The sequence below is a fragment of the Gopherus flavomarginatus genome, chromosome 1 (assembly GCF_025201925.1).
Source record: "Gopherus flavomarginatus isolate rGopFla2 chromosome 1, rGopFla2.mat.asm, whole genome shotgun sequence".
Lineage (NCBI taxonomy): Eukaryota > Metazoa > Chordata > Testudines > Testudinidae > Gopherus > Gopherus flavomarginatus.
This window is the reverse complement of record NC_066617.1, coordinates 295,705,826-295,728,054: the sequence shown is the minus strand read 5'-3', so window position 1 is coordinate 295,728,054 and position 22,229 is coordinate 295,705,826. Positions and strand designations below refer to the sequence as shown.

Here is a 22,229-nt window from a genome sequence, read left to right as displayed (position 1 = left end):
GCAAACAAGAAACTTTAGTTAGACAAGCAGTCCCAGCAGACTTCAAAAGGACTACACGGAGTAGTATGACCAAAATATTGTCTGGTTCCAGAATAATTTACAAAGTTTGTCTACATGGTTACAAAAGAAAAGTTACAAGGTCAAAAGGTCTGAATGAAAAGTATAGTATATGTTTCATATATAGAACAATTCAAAATACTGCCTTTTTAAAAAAAACCTTGAAATCTCAGATCATGATAAAATCCTTATGATGTCATGCCAGATAACAGAACTGTAAAATTATTGCAGAGAAAAATATACCTTAAAATGAAAAGGGATTAATAATTTAAAAGTGTGATAGAAAAGGCAGAATACTGCCTATGGGAATTTGCTAAGTAAGATCTGAGTACAAAGTGATTTCAGGATAAAGTTTTCCTGTTTGGTATCTTCAGACTTGATACCAAAGACTTGTATAATTGTCCGATACAGATAGTAATGGAAGAACTCTTTTTTTCTAACTTAGGTTGATACACACTGATAATGCATTTTATATGCCTGCCCATCAAAAAGTAATTTTGTTGATAGTTTTTACATTTGATCACCAGATTAAGTGAAAAGATAAATTTGAAATAATTGTTTCAATAGATCAACTTTTATCTCTCTCCATGATTAACCTGTCTGGTTTGTACAGGAGTGTTTCTTGACTGAGTTATTTTTAAGTTTGTCTTTCCTTGTGTTGCTTCAAGACTATGATTCACTAAAGATTGAGCTAACCCCAAACTTTAGGTCCAAGGGTTATACATATCTATGCATTTCAACCACAATTCCTCTGAGAGTATTACCTTTTTTTTTCCTGTGGCTTAGCAGAGTCCCTTGGTATTCTACTTGCTGGAACAAGTGAGGTACATTAGAAAACTTGATGATTGATCAATAAGTATTCTATTTTTTCTATAACAATATTAAATTATTTATAGTATCTCCTTTTACTCGGAAAGGATATTTTCCTCATAATAATCTCACAATATACTCGCTGACATAATATACCATCTAAGTATTGTTCTGCATTTGAGATTCCAAGACGTCTATAAGAAGTCAATATTTTCATTCTTCTAAAGAGACACAGGCTACCTCTTCTACTCAGACCTATTTATTTCAGTCTTGCATCTCCTGTTCACATGAACCTAGACAATAATGAGCCCTAATCTTGCTAGCCTGACTCACAAAAGGCAATGGAACTATTTGTGGTTAAGGTGTATGAAATTAGGTCCTATTCATGTCCCTAAGATTCATGTAACTTTTTTTGATTATATTGAGGTGCCCAATGATACTGAATTTAAATTTTCCTTCAAAGACAAACTATTGCTTCTCAATTTCATACATGTATATGGGCTTTTCATTCAAAGCTGAAAAAAATCTTTTTTTAGATTAAGATTATGAGAAAAGAAAAATTTTTTACACTACAGAGAGCTAAAAATTTACAATAAAATGAATTTGCTCCTATTGATTTTGTAAAACTATTTCTGTGCTGTAGGAATATTGATTTATTGTTTAAGACATCATAATACCAGTCACTTGCTGATAGGGTTTAATGTTCTGTTCCTATGAGGAAGAAAATAATTGCAGCAGGGATTTCAAAATGAAGTTGTCTTATCACACTACACTATTGTTATATGATCTCCAATGTAACCTTAAAATAATTTCATAATATCTAGCACCAACCTCCTGCCTTATGTGCTAGGTACTGAATTGCTAACTTGCTTACCACATCTAATTCTTTTACATAATAGTTTCATTTCTGGAGGAAAACAACAGCTGGTATTATAAAGTACATATTTGTGAACAAGCAGTACACTATTCCATTCATATATTTTCATGAGGAAAGTGGAAGAAAAGATCAGTATAACTTCCACACATAAACCTTTGATAGGGTGAAAATACATTGATAGCATCATCATACGGATGAAAGGGTAAGAGTCACTTTATGAATTCACAGCAATTGTTCAAAATACACAACTTTCTCAAATATTTACATGCCTCGATGCCACTTCCACTCTTTTTCACCTTTTCCTCAATGTTCTTTTATGTAGTCATAAACACAAAACAAACGGGTCTGTACAGCAAACCAACAGATACGCAGTTGTACCTTACCTAGCCTTCATGCCATCCCCACCACACCAAATAGTTATTTACAGTCAAGCTCTTAGATAAGTTTCCAGCAGTGAGGAAATCTTCAACAAGCACTATGACAGCTAAGCAGGCACAGGTTACACCAGGGGTCGGCAATCTTTCAGAAGTGATGTGCTGAGTCTTCATTTATTCACTCTAATTTAAGGTTTTGCATGCCAGTCATACATTTTAACATTTTTAGAAGGTCTCTTTCTAGAAGTCTATAATATATAACTAAACTATTGTTGTATGTAAAATAAATAAGGTTTTTAAAATGTTTGAGAAGCTTCATTTTAAAATTAAATTAAAATGCAGAGCCCCCCAGACCAGTGGCCAGGACCCGGCAGTGTGAGTGCCACTGAAAATCAGCTCACGTGCCGCCTTTGGCACATGTGCCATAGGTTGCCTACCCCTGGATTACACCGTAAAAGTTACATGACAAGAAATCATCATACATTCTGAATTGCCCAGAAGAGTACTTGTAACGGAAAACTATCAATATGCAACATAGTAAATTTGCTGTGGATTTACATCCTGCAATTCCTTTATATATATACATACACACACACACACACAAAATCAAAGCCTACCTGATAACACCTAATTAGAGATGAGATCCAAAAGATCATTTCAAAACTATCTCTGATTTCCTATTACCAAATACCAAGTGACTGGAGATGATTGATGATACCCAGGGCCATCCTTAGGATTTATGGGGCCCTACGCAGTATTATTAAACTGGTGCCTCTATGCCGGATGGCAGCCCAAGCTCACAGCCTGGTGGGGGAGAGGGAGGAGGGACTTGACAACAAAGGATAATGAGATGCCCAGCCTGCCTCATGGTGGCAGAGAGTCACAGTTCCCCGCAGAGACTTCCATGCCTTCTCCCTCATGCAGAATGGACATGAAGAAAGTACCTAATTAAAAGCACTAAAATTTGGGAATAAAAAATGTCAATCACAGGTTTTTTGATATGTCCTGAAGTTTGTCAGAGATTTATTTGCAAAAACTTCATAGTAAGGGTGAGTCAGCTGTCCTGCTGAATACAACATTACATATAATGGAATACGTGATGCAGCTCTTCTCTGTTTTACATTTTCTTCATCAGTATTTCTAAGTTGAATTTATATTTTAAATGTACTCAAATCTTAAGCCAGTATTCCAGATTACTACATATTTAACTCACTGAAACAAAGACATTCTTCTAAATTAATCAGAGAGGTTTAGTGTGTTCATAACAATGTTCATTGCTTTTAGAAAAAGGGAACAGTAATTTACGTTGTGTGATCTCCATAACAAGAGACATGGTTATGAAATTTCACCAACTTTAAAAAAAATATGTTTCCAAAGATTTTAGGTATAACAAGGATTTTGTCTTACTACAGTACTGATTTTGCTGGAGGGTTCTTTTAAAACTAGTTTGTTGGATAGTCAGAAGTAAAGAAAGGGAACTCTTTGTCCAGCTATCTGGAAGGGAAGGACTGTTGTCCCTTTGAGGGCTCTCTTCACTGGGGAGTGGGGGGAGAGGTGGTGAAGGGATGGACAGAAAGGACAGGAAGACTTGGAAGCAATTTTTTTTTTAACTATGGTAATTAAAATGTGTATTTTAGATAAGGGAGGTCTTTTGAAGGATTTATTTAAAAAACTATGTCTGAAGATCCACGCATTTAAGGCTAAAGATGATTGTGCATCTAAAACTCTATGCAAGCATTTTTTAGAAATGTGATTTTATAATCTTCACCAGCTCACTAATGAAATATTTTTAAAGCAAATTTTAAACTAAGGTCCTATAGACCAACATGTTCTGTGTAAATATTACATTAATGCACAACTGTTTTTGTCAGTAAAGTCAGAAACTGACAGTATAAAAATTTATTTGGGCATAAGCTTTCGTGGACATTTGATGAAATGGTTTCTAGTCCACAAAAGCTTATGCCCAAATAATTTGTTAGTCTTTGAGGTGACACAAGGACTCGTCCTTGTTTTTGCTGATACAGACTAACAAGACTACCACTCTGAAACCTGTCAGTATATACCTTGAGGTTGGCAAATGCCTGTTAAATGGCTTTATTACCCCTTGAATGTCTCTTTAACAGTTTCAATGTTGTGCTAATAGGTCTGGCAGGCTGGAGGTTTTTTCACTTTTAACTACTAGATTCCCTCCCAAGGAAGACTCACCAGGCTAGAGCAGTCATCTGTGGGAGCCTGCAGGAAGGGTCAGAACAGGGATAGGAAAACAAGAGGGTGGACACTAAGACCCAGTGGTGCCCCAAATTTTCAGGTGCCCTACGCAGCTGCCTATGTTGCCTATGTCTAAGGACGGCCCTGATGATACCTGTCCACAGTGTACCAGTGACACCACATCCTGAAGTACCTGAATTTCAAGGAAGCTCAAATCATAGGCAGGTGCACCCTCATCTGAATTCCATAAGATCCCCCAAAATAAGCCCTGAATGTTAATGGTGCTACTAATCTCTAGACTGACCCACTATCAATCATCAGCCAAGAGTCAGTTCAGATCCCTTGTTGGCTCCTAGGGCTCAGTTTAGAAATTTGTCCACAAAGTGTGGAAATGCCATTATTAATCCCAGGCACACGCTTAGCAATAAAGTTGTTATAAATTAAACAGCACAACACAAAGGCCCATTTTTCTGCTTAAGCCCTGTGTGATCCACAAACCAGGTAAAAATAGGAGCTCCCCTGCCTATCTTGCCTCTGGGGGCCCAACCCAATAGACATGCTCAGAGCATGGCTACCAGATTGGGCCCCATTCAAAATCTAGCCTCAATGTCTCCTGTTGAAACTGTTCCACTTTGGACAAACACATTGTGGATCCCGGCCTCAGTGTGCTATATGTTCTATAACATGGCTTTGAGAACACTGGTTCCCCTATGCATAAACACACACACTCACTCCTTCAGTTCATGCTGCTGAAGATGCAGGACTCACTTGTGACCAAGGGATTAGATGAAAGCTAGGTTTCCACCCCCATATACAGAACAAAGAGATAATATCTTGCAGTGGAGGCAGGGGCACTTGCAATTTGTCTCTAAAATTAAAAAAGGCCCCCATACCTAACAAAAAAAAATCATGGCATGGGCAGCATGAAAAAAAACATAATGATGAGATTTAAATAGCTGACAGAGATTATACTGAAGTTGCTGATTTTTTTAACTTTACTGTATAATGTACTGTACATTCCAATCTCCTCAGAGTTCTAATCAGAATCCTTAGCATAATATCAAACTTGTAACATACCATAGATGATTACCATGCAAATCATGGGAGATGTACAAGAATTTATGCTTATTTTCTTTCAAATGATCAATGTCTGGCCCACTTTAAGTTCTCAAGCTTCATTAGCAACAGTGCTTTAGTATTTTTTTTCCAGATTAACTCTAATCTGTTGCACACTCATAGTCTGTGAATATAGACTTTATTGATGGTGCTTTTATATATGGGGCAAAATTGTTTTGTGTGTGTGTTTTTCCATAGGTGTAAGCCAGTGGTCTGAATGAGCTGTCTCCTGTCATCTATTGATAAATTGGGGGAAAAGATCTCAGAAGCAATTAGAGCCCCACAAATCTGTGGATATCTATTTCATACCCACAAATATTCATGGACCATATCTGCATATCATGGATTGGATGCGGATACAAATTTTGTATCTGCACAGGGCTCTATAAACCATACTTGCATGGAGTACTTTGCTAAGGTGATTAGCAGACCTGCTTTGCCAGGTTGATCAATTTTGATCATTTTGGGTTAAAATTCACTTGTCTTGGCTGCAGGGGTAATGAAATGTTGTGATCCTTATTATATGACTGCAGGGCTCTAATATGCCCTAACTGAGGAGTCACCCTAATTTTAAATGTCACTTGCTAAGTGTAGAGTAGCAAAGTGAAAGTCAGAGGAGGTGGGAACAGGTGTCCCAACTGCATGGTGAGGTTTATGTTTTAAGAGTTCTAGATGCTATTTGAACCTCTCACTCCAGTACTTAAAGACAGAACTGATGAGATTCAGTTGAGACCTTTTTTTCCTTCTCAGAGATCACCAGAGCTGAAATCAGAGCTATGTTTGTCTAGAGAGCTGAGTCTTAGGCCTGGTATAGAGACAGTGTTCCAGTGAAAGATAACATGGAGGGGACAGCAACAGTGAGGTGTGCTCCCTCTCCTCTTAACAAAACTTTTATTTTTGTTATATGCATACTCAGTATGTGTGAGTGGGGAAGTACTGCCTATTAAAGGCACAAAGGAGAAATATTTACTTTTTCCAGATTTCTGAGTGGAGGGTCAAGCCATTTTTGTTTTGTAAATTTAAGAACCTCTAGATACTGAACCTGACTCTTGTTGCTTCTGACAGGGTTACATATGACTGGAGAAGAGTTACGTATGACTAAAATAAACTTGATGAAATTAGAAGCTGTGTAGCTATTTAAAAAAACTGGACACTTCCAGGGTTTCACAGAAAATGTTCAAACGTTATACAGAATACCAGTAGCCATAATGCGTGATTCATTTTATTATACAATCCCATGGAAGTATGACTTATCAGTACTGAAGGAATGGTCCTATTTATAGTATATACACTTGTGACAGTGAATGTACATTCCAAGAGTTTAGATGTGAATTGTGAAAGGCATATATTTTATCTTATATTTAAACATTTTCTTTATTGACTGTACTAGAACTGATGTCTGAAGATATGATCTTCAGCCTAAAGGCTGGCATGAAAGCGGAGGTTTTGTCATTAGTGAGCCTTTAGAAATGCAAGGAAAGCCTGTCTCATTATAAAGTCTCATTATAAGGCTCTATAACACCATTTTAGTGCAATCATTTCCTTAGTTTCAAAATAATTAGATCATTTTGATTCCTTTACTGATTTTAAGGATACAAAAGTAATATTCTTAAAATGTTCACCACAAAGACCGCTTCAATTTTCATTGCTTTCTAATTTCTCCACTTTAAAGGATTCCTGGCAAATATAATCCTTATAATGAGGCAAGGCAGCAAAGCTTCCATTTATTTTCTCAATTAACAAGTAATTTTATCTTCATAAAATTAAGTATTGTAAAAATGGTGATAACATTTTATTAGCCCCATAAGTGAAAAAATAGAAAAGATTTGTAAGTAGTACCTTCTAAAAGGGGAGGAACCCATCTTGATGGTGTTAGGGCAAGTAATTCTCAAAGAATACTCAGTGGAATCCCAAATATCATGTGATATTTATTAGCATAAATTTAGGTGCATTTCAAGACTCAGTTGTTGGAAATGAGTCATTCCCCATCTGTTAGAGAGAGAATAATCCCATCTGATAGCCACATTTTGCCTCTGAAAACTAGTGGAGTTTCTATAAGCCAAGAGCCTTAAAAGTTACTTCTGGTTGGATCAGACCTCAAAAACCTTTGAACAGAAAATTATTTCATTATTTGTCTTCAGACAAATTATAGTCACAGATGCGAAACGTATCCTGTTTAAAGAAAAAAAACAACAATCATCTAATACCTTTGTTGTTGTCCATTCCTCCAACAGCATACAATGTTCCGACTGTAGATTTTCTAGGTTTAGTCCTTGGACTTTGCATCAGAGTTCTTCTTTCTGGTAAAAGATGGTATTTCATAGCTTCCAGAATTAGCTTCTGACATTCCAAGTCATCCTTAAAAAGTGCATGATTTTCTAGGTCAGCCAATATCTGTGAATGACACAATCATGAATCAATAAGGATACAGTACTCCTGGATAATTAGTACTATGCAAAGGGAAAGCCACCAGAAAATTAACAATATTGATTACAAAAGTAACACTAAATGTATCATCTTGTTGCAGGCAAGATTCTGTCAAGCTTATTCATTTCAAAACCTATTACACAAGAAATGGGCAATGCTTTGTGGATAACGAAAAAACATTTAGAATAGTTACTTCCCCACAGCATATGAGATATAGGAGGTATTTACTATTCAGAATTTTGGGAAACACTCTTGAACACCACAGCATGGTAATCGGATAAATGTTGATTTTTAATGGCTCTCATTATAGGTAAAAACATTCATATTTAAATGATCACAAATATACTCATTAGTCAGAGTCCTTTGTTAACTTTCTACAGTATTTCACATAGTGGTTTACAGAAATGTACTCTAATTGTTTTCAAATATATTGTTTAGCTATTCATTTGAAAGTTTCTCATGGCTTTTCTGAATTATTTCAGCTTCAGCTGTGTATGTTAGCTGCAATCTGATTTCACACTGCAGACACAGATGAACACTTATGCCACTTTCAGCTAAATTTACAGTAATAAAATGACTGCATCTCTTGAAACTGGCACAGGAGTTGTAATCAATATTAATGGGATATAGGTGCTTGATGAACTAGGTTACCCAAATCAATAAGAAAATTTAAAAAGAAGTTATAGCATGGTAGGATCTGTAAATTTTTAGAAGGGCAGGCATTGAGTTGAACACTTGAAATATCTGTTGCCTGTCTTAGTTATCTCCATGGTGCCTTTCACTATTATTATGTCAGAACCAAAAGATGCACCAGAAGAAGAAAAAATAGTTAATTGAGAATACAAATAAACACAACTAAACACAGGTAAAATCCAATTATTTGAATGTCTAAACACATAAACCTCTGATTATTGGAGAACCAGACAAAGGAAATTTGATTCCTATAAACACTTCAGATTTAGGGAATAGAAACAATTTTGAGAAATCTGAAATTTGGATAATCCAGGTTTACCTTATATTTACTTGGTGCTTGCATATTACTATTTGTGTGGATGGATTTTGTGGGCACCATTTAGGTATTTCTAAATATATGAACGTATGAACTAATGTAATTTTACTAAACAGTTATACTAAGAGTACGTTTTGGCTGTTTGGTCCAAGAGCATTAGAAGTGTTGTAACCCTGGACAATGGCTATGTGGCCACAGAGAAGGTAACAAACTACTAAATCTTTGGAATTCATTTTATGTTTCCATTTATTGACAATGTCACTCAATGAATGAGTATTAGGCAAGGAAATCCTCACTACATACACTCATTACTAATGTATGTTTTATTTTTACATGTAGCAAGCTCCTGGGGCTGTATCAAATTACTTGCCTTTCACACACAAATATCCTGCTTGATATGTCAACACTTTTTTTAAAAGTTGACTATTACATGCTGTATATCACAGCCACTTTCCTCTTGTCTTCTTTTTGCCCTCTCAAAGAGTAACAGAAACATATATGTATATCAAAGTTAAAAACTAGTAATTTAGGGAGAACAGACTATTAAAATTGGTTAGAAATAATGGATCAAGTACATAAAAAGAGCTCTGGATAATAAAAATATTTATGCAAACAGGAACAGTAAGCTATTTTTTGTTCAAGATGATAATTTTAAAAGAATTGGAAAATCAAGAGGTCAAAACTCAGTGAAATGAGAGGGGGAAAAAAGGACACTGGACACGTCTGTCTTTGAACTTCAGAAAAATCAACATAAACCCCAAAAGAAAGCTGGAGTAATCAGGTGAATGCAAATTTAATTTCTCTTCTTTTTAATAAAGAGAGAACAGAAGAGTGCCACTGACATTGGTAGGAAAGAACACCTATTTGTTCTCCCTTTTAAATATAAGAGGGAATCAGATAAATATAATTGGAGAGTGGGGAGGAAAGTTTGGGAGAGATTCATTTTCCAGGGGCAGATCCTCAGCTCATGTAAATAAAAAAAGCTGTGCCAGCTGAAAATCTTCCTCCATGAGTCTGTTATTTTGATCCAGTTTGGGGCTCCCCACTTAAGAAAGTTTGTGGACAAATTGGAGAGAGTCTAGCAGAGGACAATGAAAATGATAAGGGGGCTGGGGCACATGACTTATGAGGAGAGGCTGAGAGAACTGGGCTTATTTAGTCTGCAGAAGAGAAGAGTTGAGGGGGGGATTTAATAGCAGCCTTCAACTACCTGAAAGGGGGTTCCAAAGAGGATGGAGCTAGGTTGTTCTCAGTGGTGGCAGATGACAGATGAAGGAGCAATGGTCTCAAGTTGTAGTGGGGGTGGTCTAGGTTGGATATTAGGAAAAAGTACTTCACTAGAAGGGTGGTGAAGCACTGGAATGGGTTGCCTAGGGAGGTGGTGAATTTCCATCCTTAGAGGTTTTTAAGGCTCTGCTTGACAAAGCCCTCGCTGGGATGATTTAGTTGGGGTTGGTCCTTCTTTGAGCAGGGGATTGGAATAAATGACCTCATGAGGTCTCTTCCAACCCTAATCTTCTATGATTCTGTGATCTAAAAAGCAATAAAAGTATCTCCATAAAACCAGAGAAGGAACATATAATTTGAACCTGAACAAGCCGTAAACTAAGCTTGGGAACCCCTGGTCTAACCTATATCTCCTCAAAGCCACTCTGCGAGATAGAGCAGTGTTGTTATCCCCATTGTACAGATGTGGCACTGAGGCACAGAGAGACTAAGGGCTAGATTTTCATAGGCATGTAGGCACCAGTGGAATTTTCAAGAGAGTCTAGAAGGCTAGGTGCTTTGTGAACTCCACTAGATGCCAAGCTGCATCTTTGAGTGACTAAAAACCTTTGAAACTCTGTCACTAGTCTGAGATCATACAGGAAGTCCATAGGGGAAGAAGGGAAATGAACCCAGGTCTTTCAGAGCTAGCACCCTCTCCACTGGACCAGCCTTTCTGCTGCATACTGCATAAATAGAGGGCTCTGATAGATGGAAGCAAAACCAAAGAGGCCAGTTCTCTGAGACTTTTAGGCAGTTGGCAAGGATGTCATGGCTGACATCATAAAAAGAAGCACAGAGGTCAAAAAAGATGGAGAAAGAGAGAGAATGAGAGTCAGATCACTTAACCCCCAAGGGATGGCAGGTTCTGCCTCATGCTGAGTTGTAAAGCAATGGCTGATATGTAATTTTACATTTTAACTGAAAACTGTTTTGCTTTGTCAATTTTTGTTCTGAGTTTGAGAAAAGTAAGAAAGGAGAACATGCCATATGAGTATCTGATGTGTTTATGCCTCAAATTCTTAGGGTTTCAGATGTACCCAGGCCAATTCCAGAACAAAGAACAGAAATTGCATGTACAGTGTCCATAAAGTCAGTGATCATGGTCATGATCTGTATTATTCACTGGGCACCATCTGTGTGTTCAGCACAATTCAGAATATGCCAGAAAATGTAGTCCCTGACCCAATGCATAGAAGATGTGTAGCCAGGGGTTTCATCTTGCTACTCTTCAGAAAGCACAAAGCAATGCTGGCAAGGCTGTGCTTCATGGCTGGGGAGCTGATTAGGTGATCAGCTCCCCTATCACGAAGCAGAGCCCCTGCTAGTAGCACAAGCCTCTTCCTGGTGTGGGAGCTGAGAGGGGCCTTAGTTCCCTCCTCCCTGTCATAACATTTCTTCCCAGATCTGGACCTTAGCGTCCAAAATATGGGTGTTAGCATGAAAACCTCCAAGCTTAGTTACCAGCTTGGACCTGGTATTGCTGCCACCAGCTAGGAATTATACAGTGCCTAGCTCACTGTGGTCTCCCCAAAACCTTCCCTGGGGGACCCCCAGACTCAGATGCCTTGAGTCTTACAACAAAGGGAAATAACCCCCTCCCCTTGTTTCCTTGTTACTTCCTCCCAGGCTCCCCTCCCTGGATGACCCTAGGAGATTCCCTGCTTCCAGTCCTGGAAACACAAGTACCGAGAGATCTAATCTCTCTTCCCCCTCACCCAGAAGGTATGCAAAGTCAGGCTTAGTAAATCTAACACAAAGAGATTTTCCCCCGACTTGGTTGTTAGGATTGGCTGGAGCATGCTGCCCAGCCTGCGCTAACTTCAGTTCATGTTTTCTCTGTTTTTCCCTCTCTTCACTTTCTCTTTGTTGTTTTTCCATTTTTCGGTGGTAGGCTGCCTCTTCTTTTGCTTGTTTTATTTTGTGGGCCACCTCTTCTTCTTGTCGTTTTTTTTTGTGGGCTGCCTCTTCCTTGGCTAGTTCTGCATTAATTAGCTCCATCCATCCTTTATGTTTATTTTCTTTGTCCATGGCTTGTTGCCGTGCTCACTCCTGTCTCAGGCTTTCCTTGGAACTCATAGTTCCTGCTTTCTTGTGCTGAGGTGCCCTCTGGTGTTTACTGCCTGAAATGCAGGTTTTCTGTTGCCTCCTGGGGTCTGCCTAGCAACAGTGCCTTTTTTTTTCTCTAGCTAATCTTTTAAATGTAAAGTAAACCAGAAAAACCACTTTATTTGCATGTGTATCGTGCTGGGTACTTGACTCTCAATGGGAGTGCTATGTTTAACAAAAGACCCTTAATCACAGCTTGATAGTTCCTTGCTTAATATGCAAGCCACTGCCAGGAGAGAACAGAAAAAAAAAATCTTTCTGGTTCCTTTTAAAACCAAACCTCTTTTCTCTCTGCTTAAAAGCCCTAGCAGAGAAAAAGAAAATAATATTCCTACTGGCTTCTGGAGTCTTCTATCTATCCCACCGCTCCCACCATGTCATAACATTTCTTCCCAGATCTGGACCTTAGCGTCCAAATTATGGGTATTAGCATGAAAACCTCCAAGCTTAGTTACCAGCTTGGACCTGGTATTGCTGCCACCAGCTAGGAATTATACAGTACCTAGCTCACTGTGGTCTCCCCAAAACCTTCCCTGGGGGACTCCCAGACTCAGATGATTTTCCCCCTGACTTCTTCCTCTCACCAATTCCCTGGTGAGCTGCAGACTCAATTCCCTGGAGTCCCCACTAAAGAAAAACTTCAACAGGTCTTAAAAAGAAAGCTTTATATAAAAAGAATGAAAAAAGGACATAAAAGGATCTCAGTATTAAGGGGACAATATACAGGGTCAATTGCTTAAAGGAAAAAAAATGAATAAACAGCCTTATCCAAAAAGAATACAATTTAACACATTCCAGCAACTACACACATGTAAATACAAAAAAAAAACAACAATATAAACTTATTGTCTTACTATCCTTGTACTTACAACTTGGAAACAGAAGATTAGGAAGCCTGGAGATTCCTGTGGTCACTCTCAGAGCCGAGAGAGAGAACAGACCAAGAACAAAGGACTCACACCCAAAACTTCCCTCCACCCAGATTTGAAAAAGTCTTGTTTCCTGATTGGTCCTCTGGTTAGGTGTTTGGTTCCCTGTGTTAACCCTTTACAGGTAAAAGAACATTAACCCTTAGCTATCTGTTTAAGTCACTCCCCTCCTTGCCACAAGGCTTGGTCCCTTTCAGAGGCCCTGCCCCTGCTCCTCCACTCTCCCCTGAGGCCCCACCTCCTGGCCAGTCCAGAAGCCAGAGCTGGACCATGGAAAGAGCCATTCAGTGAACCCGAGTCACTGTGGGGATACCCAGACCCTCCACCTGTCCTGGGCAGAATGCCCCGGGGGGCACAGACATGGGCTGGGGGCTGCTTTCAGGCATCCTGGCTCCCCTGCCCAGGGCAGGTGGAGGGGCCAGGGCTACCCACAGTAGCCTGGGCTCCCTGGGCAGCTCTTACCATGGCTCAGCTCTGGCTTCCATCCAGGCACGGGGTTGGGCCTCAGGGGAAGAAGAGCAAAGGGTAGGGCCAAAGAGAGGGACAGGCCTTGTAACCCTGCACATCTACCCAGGTTATGGTGCTCTTGTGTGTAGCCCTGGATAAGATGGCACAGCTATTTCATTATGAAGTGTATCGTTATTGAGCATATGCTAATATCTGTTAGTGCAGGCACGGACAGAAATGGAAATTTTATCTGATTAAGGACCAGAAGATTTGACCCTCTTTTTTTCGAGAGGAAGAGCTGCCCAGAGCTCCTATGCCTGTTTATTTTCCCTTCCTGCATGCACTGGCCCTGATGTACCTCAGAAGACTCATTTTTTCCCCCTCAACTTTAAAACGTGCAATTTTCATGGTGTTTGGTTTTAAATATTCTCCTGTGGGAACTGTAACTCAATCATTGTAATGTTGTGTTTAAGAGTGTTCTGGCCCAAGTAGGTGCAGTATAAACTCACAAGTCCTTTTCCTAGTAAGATGTTTCTAAAAGTTAAATGATCTATTCCAAGTTTGGTGAACTGCAAAAAGTAAGTAGCTTAAATGATAGAGAGTAATCTAGATTGTTCTACAATTGTTTCAATTGTTGTATTCAAGAGTTAGTTAGTAACAAAGTAAGAATATATATTAAAAATTTAAACCTAACTAGTGGCCCTTAAGTGACTTGCCACCAGATGTCAGATCATGTTAGTATTAAAGCTGTTTATAATATTTATTTAATTTTCTTCATGTATATAGGAATTAGATACAGTGCTCCAGTCAGCTAATTTCTAAGTTAATATCTGAAAAACAATCAATCAGAAAAAACCCTACAGTTTCAGTTGCCTAAGTAGCCCCTAGAATCACAGTTAAAGTCCGTCTCCCCTTCCCTTCCTCCCCCACCAAAAAAAATAAAAAAAATCTGAAATGGTGCCTCTGAGATTGAATGGCCTAACTTGCCTTACGCATGTCTAACTTCTATTATTCCAATGTTTCTCAAACTGGGGTCGCTGCTTGTGTAGGGAAAGCCCCTGGAGGACGGGGCAAGTTTATTTACCTGCCCCGTCCGCACGTCCGGCCGATCGCGGCTCCCACTAGCTGTGGTTTGTTGCTCCAGGCCAATGGGAGCTGCTGGAAGCAGCATAGGCCGAGGGACTTACTGGCCACCGCTTCCAGCAGCTCCCATTGACTTGCAGCGATGAACTCTGGCCAGTGGGAGCTGCGATCGGCCGGACCTGAGGATGGGGCTGGTAAACAAACCAGCCCGGCCCACCAGGGGCTTTCCCTACACAGGTGGCAACTCCAGTTTGAGAAACACTGTATTATTCTGTTCAGTATATTCTCCATTATTGTTACAGCAAAAGTGTAAATGAAATTCCAATTAAAGATCACTGATTTAAATGCTTGATATGAAAATCTCTAAAGGAAAGGTTAAAACATGTCCTGACCCCAAGGGTCCCATGAGGGCTGGCAAAAGCAGCTGTACCTGAAAGTTTGTTAAGAGTGAAATTGTGTGGATTAAATACCCTCTTTTGTCTGGAAGGGCACTAGCAGAGGGATCAACCACAGAAGACATCAGGCTTTCTAAAATTCCTTTGTGTTAAAAGCAGCTGCAAAAAGAAGTGTTATCACTCATGTCTACCTGACTTAAGCCATGTTTAGCTTTGGAACACAGGTGCCATTTAGCAAAATGCTAGTGACATTAGGCTAAGGGGATGGCTATTTGAAAAGTACAGGGCATAGATAGGAGAAGAACAGACAGCATGCAAAAAGCAGAGCAAAACCAATGTTTTCTGATGATAGGACTTGATTCAGGTGTTTCATCAGGGCTTTCTTCAAGTTGAATTGCTGATATGCAGACTTGTTTAATTACACTAGAAAACACCCTGATTCTGTTTTAACAATGTGTCTTCCCTCAAGCAACTGGTTTGCTGTCCCAAAATCTGCTAAGAGGCAACAGTATTATAATTTCTTCCGAAAGCACATCAATGTTCATATGACATTGGAATATTTGTCCAGTTAGACCACAGGGGGCTTTAAATGAAATTGAAAGGCAGCATATTTAAAACAGGTCAGAGGAAATACTGTTTTAATTACACAGTACTGTATTCGAAACAGCTGCACTCAAAACAGAATTTGAAAATTATATAGAAATTGAGGGCCATCTATTATTACATTAGCTCGGATATTACACACAGACACATACACACAAGACCTACTATTTAAGGGTGTAAGTCAACTACAAATTGATGAGGATTAGAAAGAGGCTTCCCTAATAGGCAAGTTATTCCATAGTTATCCATTATGGGGAGTTTTGTAACTGTAAGAGGTGGATGTTGGACTAGATGGACACTGGTCTCATTCAGTAATGTTTTTGGGTTGTTTTGTTTTGTTTTGGTGTTTTTGTTACCATAGAGTTTCATTTTTATAAGTGCTGAATACTGTCCACTCCAAATGAAGTCCCAGGGAACTACTGGCGTTCATAACTCTGAAATAAGACCATCACATAAATTAAAATCAAATTTGACCTTTAAAAGAATGAATGGTTCTTCTGTTTGTTAACACTAAAGGAAATAATATATTTCTGTAATATATCAAGTTAGGCGGTTACTGCTTTACAGATTCTGTGCATTTCATTTTGATAAAAATGATGTTGGAGCTTTAAAACCACATAAAACTTTCAGAATGAGTCTGTCATAGAAAGTAAACAGCAGTAATTACTCACTAAGACAGCAGTTAAAAAGAAAAATATGTCTTCTCTTGCTAAATGCTTTATTATCCAATCAGAACAACTAGACCAACCATTCCCCTCAACCCTTTTCACTTACCAGAAATGAACCACAACAAATTTAAATACCAGTCTATCAACTTTTTCCTCCATATGAAATCTGAGATAGCTGTATTAATATAATTTTCAATGATTTATTAAGATCTACTATAATTAATATCAAGCTTTTTTCCATTTTAAAAATGATATAGACACATCATAACAAATATATCATGTGCTAGGTAATAGAAAAAAGCATATCACAACTGTATAGGAATCCAATTTTCAAATCTAGTCACCTCAAAAAAGATACCAAATTTTTACATTTTTGGTGCTAGGATCTGCACTACAACAACCACCTGAGTACTTAACTGCTGACTTGAGCACCCAAATATGGAATTAGCTGTCTTAATATAGAAAAAATCTTATTTATAGGATTTGGTGTATCATTTCTTCCTCCACGTCTGCCTTGTCTTTAGGTGTGTTATGTAGATAAAATCCCAACCACAACAATTTCTATAAATCTGTGAGTCAATGATCTACTTACAGTATTTATCCTCATTATCATGTTATTTGAGCATCTTAAAAGTTCATAACATCCGCAATAACTTTAAGAACTATTGAGTTTTGTCTTTTTTCTCTTTCCTCTTGTGTTGTAGTAAGAGGATCATCATCTTCTTTACCATATATGTTACTTTCATTTATTTATTTATTTATGTGGGATGGACAGAGAAGGAGATACTGCTTTATCAATATAAAAGCAGACCAAAATATATTAAAACGACAGAAAGCAAATAGGTTTCCCAGCATTGCTAATCAGTTGAGTGAGTTGGATGAGACAGAGGAGGGGAGAGACCTGGGTGTGTGAGTTAATCACAGGCTGACTATGAGGCACCAATGTGATGTGGATATGAAAAAGGCAAATGGGATCCTCGGCTGTATTAAACGAGGCATTTCCAGTAAGGAAAGTATTGATGCTCATTGTACAAGACATTGGTAAGACCCCATTTGGAATACTGTGTACAATTCTAGTCACCTATGTTCAAGAAAGATGAATTTAAACGAGAACAGGTGCAGACAAGAGCTATTAGAATGACTATGATGATTATGAGAGGGGACTGAAAGAGCTTGGCTTGTTTAGTCTTGCAAAAGGAAGGCAGAGAGGAAATATAATTTTTTTCTCTATAAATACATTAGAAGGAATATACCAGGGAGGGTGAAGAGTTATTTTAGCTAAAGGACAATTTTGGCACATGAACCAATAGATTTATACTGGTCACGAACAAATTCAGATTGGAAATTAATCATTAACTGATGATCAGAGGTCTGAGGTTCTGGAACAGCCTAAAAATACCAGTTGTGGGGGCAAATGACTTAATTAGTTTTAAGAGAGAGATGGACAAATTTATTAGGACAGCTGTATGACAGCTGTATGTGATGGTGTGGGCTGGACTCACTAGCCCTGGGACTCACTTGTGGTTTACAAGCAAGCCCCTTTATTTTCAGTATAAAACGACTTTTACCGGAAAAAAAAATCCAGATTTTACAAAAAAAAATTATTCATTTTTTCTGATGTTCATCCTACTTTTGTATCATTCAAATATATATAAAAACTTGTTTTATTAGGAAAATACAAATCAATGTGTGATGTTGCACTCCATATGCCTTACGAAAATATTCTTGGCATGTGAATGTAATGTAACTGGAATATCCTTTATTCAAAAGGTCTCTTGTAAGGTATCATTGCAAAGTTTATGATCTACTGAGTGTGTTCATCCTTTTTGTATATATGTATATCATTCTTGTATCTAAAACTAGAAATATGAAGTTAACTCTGAGGTCCTATTGTAATTATGCAAAATGTGGGCCATTAATGGTGGTTTAGAATCTTGATGGCACCCATTGACTAGCACAATTGGCTGTAGATGGTTTATTGACCTACAAGCTTTCTTGTGGACATGGGGGCCAGCCTGTGGGTAATGAAGAATGAAGTCTTACAGTGACATCTGGCCATGTCACCTGATACTGGAATCCATCTTAAATGTGGTGCTTTTTCATTTAGAGGGAGGGGTGGGAACCCAGAGAAACAAAAAATTCCCGCCTTGGGCCAAAGCTATAAAAGAGAATGAAAGAGAACAAAGGGGGCAACCAGTCATGAGAAATCCCCTAGTTACCACCTAAGTTGGAACAAGAATTGTACCAGGATAAGGGATTGGGCCCAGACTAGGACGGAGTCTAGTCTGTGAAAGAAGCTTATTGGAACATCTGAGGGTGAGATTTACCTGTATTCAGTTTCTTAAGTGTATTAGGCTTAGACTTCTGTGTTTTGTTTTATTTCGCTGGGTAAATTACTTTGCTCTGTCTGTTATTACTTGGAACCATTTAAATACTACTTTTTATTCTTAATAAAATCACTCTTGTTTATTATTGAACCCAGACTAAGTGATTAATATCCGGGGGAGCAAACAGTTGTGCATCTCTCTCTATCAGTGTTATAGAGGGTGAACAATTTATGAGTTTACCTTTATAAGCTTTAGTTTGGATCCCATTCAGAGTTGGGTGTCTGGGTGCTGGAAACAGGAGTACCTGATGAGTGGTTTTCAGTTAAAGCCTGCAGCTTTGGGAACATGGTTCAGACCCTGGGTCTGTGTTGCAGCAGGCTTGCATGTCTGGCTCAACAAGATGGGGTTCTGGAGTCTCAAGCTGACAGGGAAAAATGGGCTCAGAAGTAGTTTCAGTACATCAGGTGACAGTCCCAAGGGGGTCTCTGTCACTGAACCCATCATACAATGTATGAGATAAATGTATTATGATAATACATTAGACTGTGTGTATATGCAAAGCTGCCTGTTGATGTAAGGCTATGTATTAGTCTAGAAGATATACACAATAAATAAACAGGCATGCACACAAGCTCTGAAGGCCATGCACATCTCAATGTATTGATGAATCTCACACCCACTATGTATATATTTCAAGCTGTTAGCAGATAATGGTTTAAAGATATGACACACTAAAATGGGAAGAAAATGAAAATTTGATTCAGAATACGTTTCAGAACACAAGGAAGTATTCAAAAGTTTAAAAAAGAAAAAGAACAGGAGAAAGGGATGAAATTGAGTGTATGTGCTGTGAATGATGTGGCCCAATTATTAAATGTAAATATTTGTAGAATAATAGTTCTAAGTGTACAAGAGTAAACTGTTTATTAAAATGAAAAAGTTTTATTTGGGGATTACAGATATATTGTTTACAGATATTGTGTTTTGAGTTCTGTTTTAGTTCTGCAGCAAATCACACAGAATTCCATTCACCAACGCATTAATCTATTGAATATCTTCCCCACTTCCCCTCTGTCCATCAAAATAAAGCCTGATATTTAGCCAGAAAAATTATTAATATTTTTTCTACAGAGTTTCACCTGTTTTTGTTGTAGTAGTAATAAACAGTGATAAATTCCCAGGAACAATTAAATAAAACAAAAACAGAAAATGAAGGACCCTATTTATAACTTATGTTGCTTATGCCTTCAATTTATAACATGTTTCCATCCCTGCCTGCAGGTATATGGGATCTTGGGGAGCAATTACCACACAGGTGGGGTGCCAATTAATTTCTTTATTAAAGGAAAAAGGAAGTGGTGGGAATTTAACGATGAAATACGATGGGATGGGGTGTACAGGGTGTTTACAATTGACAATGATGTGGGGGTTCTTCTTATTGAACAGTGTAGGGAGTTCTAACAGTGGGGCACAGTAAGTGGGGTTCAGCACAATGGGATACAATACAGTCAATAAGCGTATCAAAAGAAATTCAAAATAAAATGGTAGCTTCTATATAAAATGGTCAACAATCTTAGATAGAATGTATTAAGTGGTTAGTGGCCTTATACACAATGTAACACAATGGTATCAATGCAAATACAAAGTATATCAGAAAAGTGGAAGCAACCAATGGGGTGTTATAATTACAAGTAAAATGTGAATCACAGTGCAATAATATAATATGGGTGATAAGTGAAATTATGCAATGTAACAATATAAAAGAAAATTAATGACTTCTGGTTCAAGGAACAGGAGGGGGGAGGGGAGTGAATGATTAGTGGCAACTGATGAGAGGAGAGTGCGGCTGGAAGCAGCGAGAGACTCTGAAGCCCTGCAGGGTAAGGACAATGGAGCAGTGTGATGGTGATCTTTGGTAGGGGAGGGGCAGTGGAGAAGTGTAAAGAAGGGCTAGAGAGAGGTTTAAGCAACAAGCGGACACCAAAAACAAAGGAAAAAAAGCAGCAAAGGGTTTGGGAAGTTTCACAGGGGGAGAAGCAGCAAGGGGTTTGGGAAGTTCGGAGAGAGTGCAGATGCAGGGGAAAAAGCAGCAAAGGGTTTGGGAAGTTATACAGGGGGAAAAGCAGCAAGGGGTTTGGGAAGTTCGGAGGGTGATGCAGACGCGGGGGGGGAAGCAACAAGGAGTTGGGAAGTTCGGAGAGAGAGCAGATGCGGGGGAAAAAGCAGCAAAGGGTTATAATAGGGAGACACGGAGAAGCACACAGAGCGGGAGATTGGAGTGGGGGAAAAAGAGACACGGGAAAGTTCAGGGAGAGATCGGGACAGCAGGAAGACAAATTTAAGCAGCAAAAACCTTATCTATAGACACGGAGAAGTACACAGAGGGGGAGATTGGAGCAGGGGAAAAACAGACACGGAAAAGTTCATGGAGAGATCGGGACAGCGGGAAGACGAATTTAAGCAGCAAAAACCTTATCTATCTTAACCAACGACTAGGCAAAACAACAAATATCACAATTCTAAGCAAAACTATAACAAGCAACTATACGGAGCAACAAAACAGTAAACTATAACAAGGCAGGTGAACTTACAAGCTCTACAATCTTAACAAACTATGACTTATTAAACTAAAAAAAACAAAACCTATGGTGCACCTTATGCTATGGGGAAGTCACAGAGGGTAGAGTGGTATGTGCCCAGGATACAGCTCCCAAGGCAGCCCCCAAGGAAGCCAAGGGATGGTGGCTACAGCAATGGATGCAGCTGAAAGCAGGGAGCAGAGCTTAGCAGTGGCACAAGCTTATTTTTAGCGGCAAAGCGCCGCGGAGTTTAAGAGAGGTTTTTTAAGACACAGACCAAGGTTTAGCTTGAGTCTGTGTGCTGGGGAAACAGAGCCAGCAACTAAAACAATAAAATAAAAGTAGGGAAAGTTTCACAGAGGGATTCTTACCAGTCCCCAAGGCAGCAGCAAAGGCAGAAGCAGCAGCAACATCAGAAGAGGCAAGGAGGGCTCGGTACAGTCTCAATAATCAGGAGATCTCTCAGGTAGCAATTCGTTCTTTGTGGGGGGGGTGTTAAAAAACCATGGGTACACTCAAAAATAAAACGAGAGCGGAGAAAGGACCCCCCAAAACCCCTGGCTGATCAGACCAGGCAGCAATGCAGGAACCTTTCTGATGTTTGTTTCAAAAATGTCTGTTTTTAAAGGCAAACTCAGGCAGTTTCCCGCCAGTGATCCTGATAGGCTCCCTCTGTCACAAATCTTTGTCTCTGAATCTACGGATTTTATTTATTTTTGCTTCCTGGTTTATAGCTTGGTCCTGTCTTCTGTAAGTCACATGTTCATACGTAAGTTTGAGTAGTTTATGCAGAAATGCCTTTCTTTATCTGAAGAGAGAATCAACTTCTATGTCTACACTACAAGTGCTACACTACACTACAAGTGCTACAGCAGCATAGCTGCACTGCTGCCACTGTGCCACTCTAGCACATGTAGTGTAGGCACTCCAACACTGATGGAAGGG

The 22,229-nt window shown here is 38.8% G+C and overlaps 1 protein-coding gene across 2 annotated transcripts in view; it reads right to left on the bottom strand.

Annotated features, from left to right (window-relative positions):
- Positions 1–22,229, bottom strand: part of KLHL1 (kelch like family member 1) — a 476,546-nt gene that overhangs the window by 112,392 nt on the left and 341,925 nt on the right. For both annotated transcript variants that reach the window (XM_050948454.1, XM_050948465.1), the window contains one exon: positions 7,650–7,836. In XM_050948454.1, coding sequence (XP_050804411.1) covers positions 7,650–7,836 — 187 coding nt within the window. The remainder of the gene's footprint in view (positions 1–7,649; positions 7,837–22,229) is intronic.